The 1760-nt window shown below is 58.1% G+C and overlaps 1 protein-coding gene across 1 annotated transcript in view; it reads left to right on the forward strand.

Moving 5' to 3' along the window:
- The window catches only part of LOC103614132 (E3 ubiquitin-protein ligase HUWE1), a 9331-nt gene that overhangs the window by 2721 nt on the left and 4850 nt on the right, over positions 1-1760 (forward strand). The window contains 2 exon segments of the mRNA XM_017734234.1: positions 3-246; positions 336-476. Of these exon segments, the coding sequence (XP_017589723.1) occupies positions 3-246; positions 336-476 (385 nt within the window).

A 1760-nucleotide genomic window follows, 5' to 3' on the forward strand; every position in this document is an offset into this window, starting at 1 on the left:
AGGAGAGGGCGCGCAAAGACCCGCGGGGGGGGGGGGGGGACAAATCTCCCCTCCTGGGTGGTATTTTGGGAGGGAACCCCTCTATTATTTCGGAACACCCCCAAAACCCCTTTTCCCCCCCTCCTCAGAGACCCACAGGACGGTGCTGAACCAGATCCTGCGCCAGTCCACCACCCACCTGGCCGACGGCCCCTTCGCCGTGCTCGTCGACTACATCCGCGTGCTGGACTTCGACGTCAAGCGCAAGTGCGTGGGCTGGCGTTCGGGATGGGGGGTTTTGGGGTGCTCTCAGAGGGTCCCACAGCTGCTGACCCCACTTTTGTCCCTCCCCCCAGGTACTTCAGGCAGGAGCTGGAGCGCCTGGACGAGGGGCTGCGCAAGGAGGACATGGCCGTGCACGTCCGGCGCGACCACGTCTTCGAGGACTCGTACCGGGAGCTGCACCGCAAGTCCCCCGAGGAGATGAAGAATCGCCTGTGAGACCCCTGGGGATACCTCAAAAGAGCCCAAAATACCCTTCTAGGGCACCCTAAAATACAGCCAGGGATATCCCAGACCTCCAGGGATGCCCAAAATATCCCCAAAATACCCCTGGGACACCCAAAATGCCCTCCTAGGGCACCCTAAAATACAGCCAGGGATATCCCAGACCTCCAGGGATGCCCAAAACATCCCCAAAATACCCCTGGGACACCCAAAATACCCTCTTAGGGCACCCTAAAATACAGCCAGGGATATCCCAGACCTCCAGGGATGCCCAAAATATCCCCAAAATACCCCTGGGACACCCAAAATGCCCTCCTAGGGCACCCTAAAATACAGCCAGGGATATCCCAGACCTCCAGGGATGCCCAAAATATCCCCAAAATACCCCTGGGACACCCAAAATGCCCTCCTAGGGCACCCTAAAATACAGCCAGGGACATCCCAGACCTCCAGGGATGCCCAAAACATCCCCAAAATACCCTCGTAGGGCACCCCAAAATACAGGCAGGGACATCCCAGACCTCCAGGGATGCCCAAAACATCCCCAAAATACCCTTGTAGGGCACCCCAAAATACAGGCAGGGATATCCCAGACCTCCAGGGATGCCCAAAAAACCCCCGGGACACCCCAAACATCTCCACAGGGCACCCCAAAAATACCCCCCAGGATACTCCAAACATCCCCCAAGACACCCAAAATACCCCTGGGACACCCAAAACATCCCCACAGGGCACCCCAAAATACACCCAGGGACACCCAAAATAGCCCCTGGAACATCCCAAACCTCCAGGGATGCCCAAAAGATCCCCACAGGGCACCCCAAAATACACCCAGGGTCATCCCAAACCTCCAGGGATGCCCAAAACATCCCCAAAATACCCCTGGGACACCCAAAATGCCCTCATAGGGCACCCCAAAATACAGCCAGGGACACCCAAAATACCCCCCGGGCACCCCAGAATACCCCTAGGAGACCCCAAACACCCTCCGGAACATCCAGAAATCTCCAGGGACTCCCCAAAACAACCCTAGGACACCCAAAATACCCCCAGGGTACCCCAAACACCCCAAGATACCCCTGGGACATCCAAAACCTCCAGGGACTCCCCAAAACAGCCCTGGAACACCCCAAAACACCCCTCCAACCTCCCCATATCCCCCTAAACCCCCCAATTCCCTCCCCAAACCTCCCCAAAACACCCCCTGACCTTGCCCAAGCCCCCAAAACACCCCTCCAGCCCCCCAACAACCCCCCCAACCCCCCCCAACACCA

The sequence above is a fragment of the Corvus brachyrhynchos genome, unplaced genomic scaffold, assembly GCF_000691975.1.
Source record: "Corvus brachyrhynchos isolate BGI_N302 unplaced genomic scaffold, ASM69197v1 scaffold660, whole genome shotgun sequence".
Lineage (NCBI taxonomy): Eukaryota > Metazoa > Chordata > Aves > Passeriformes > Corvidae > Corvus > Corvus brachyrhynchos.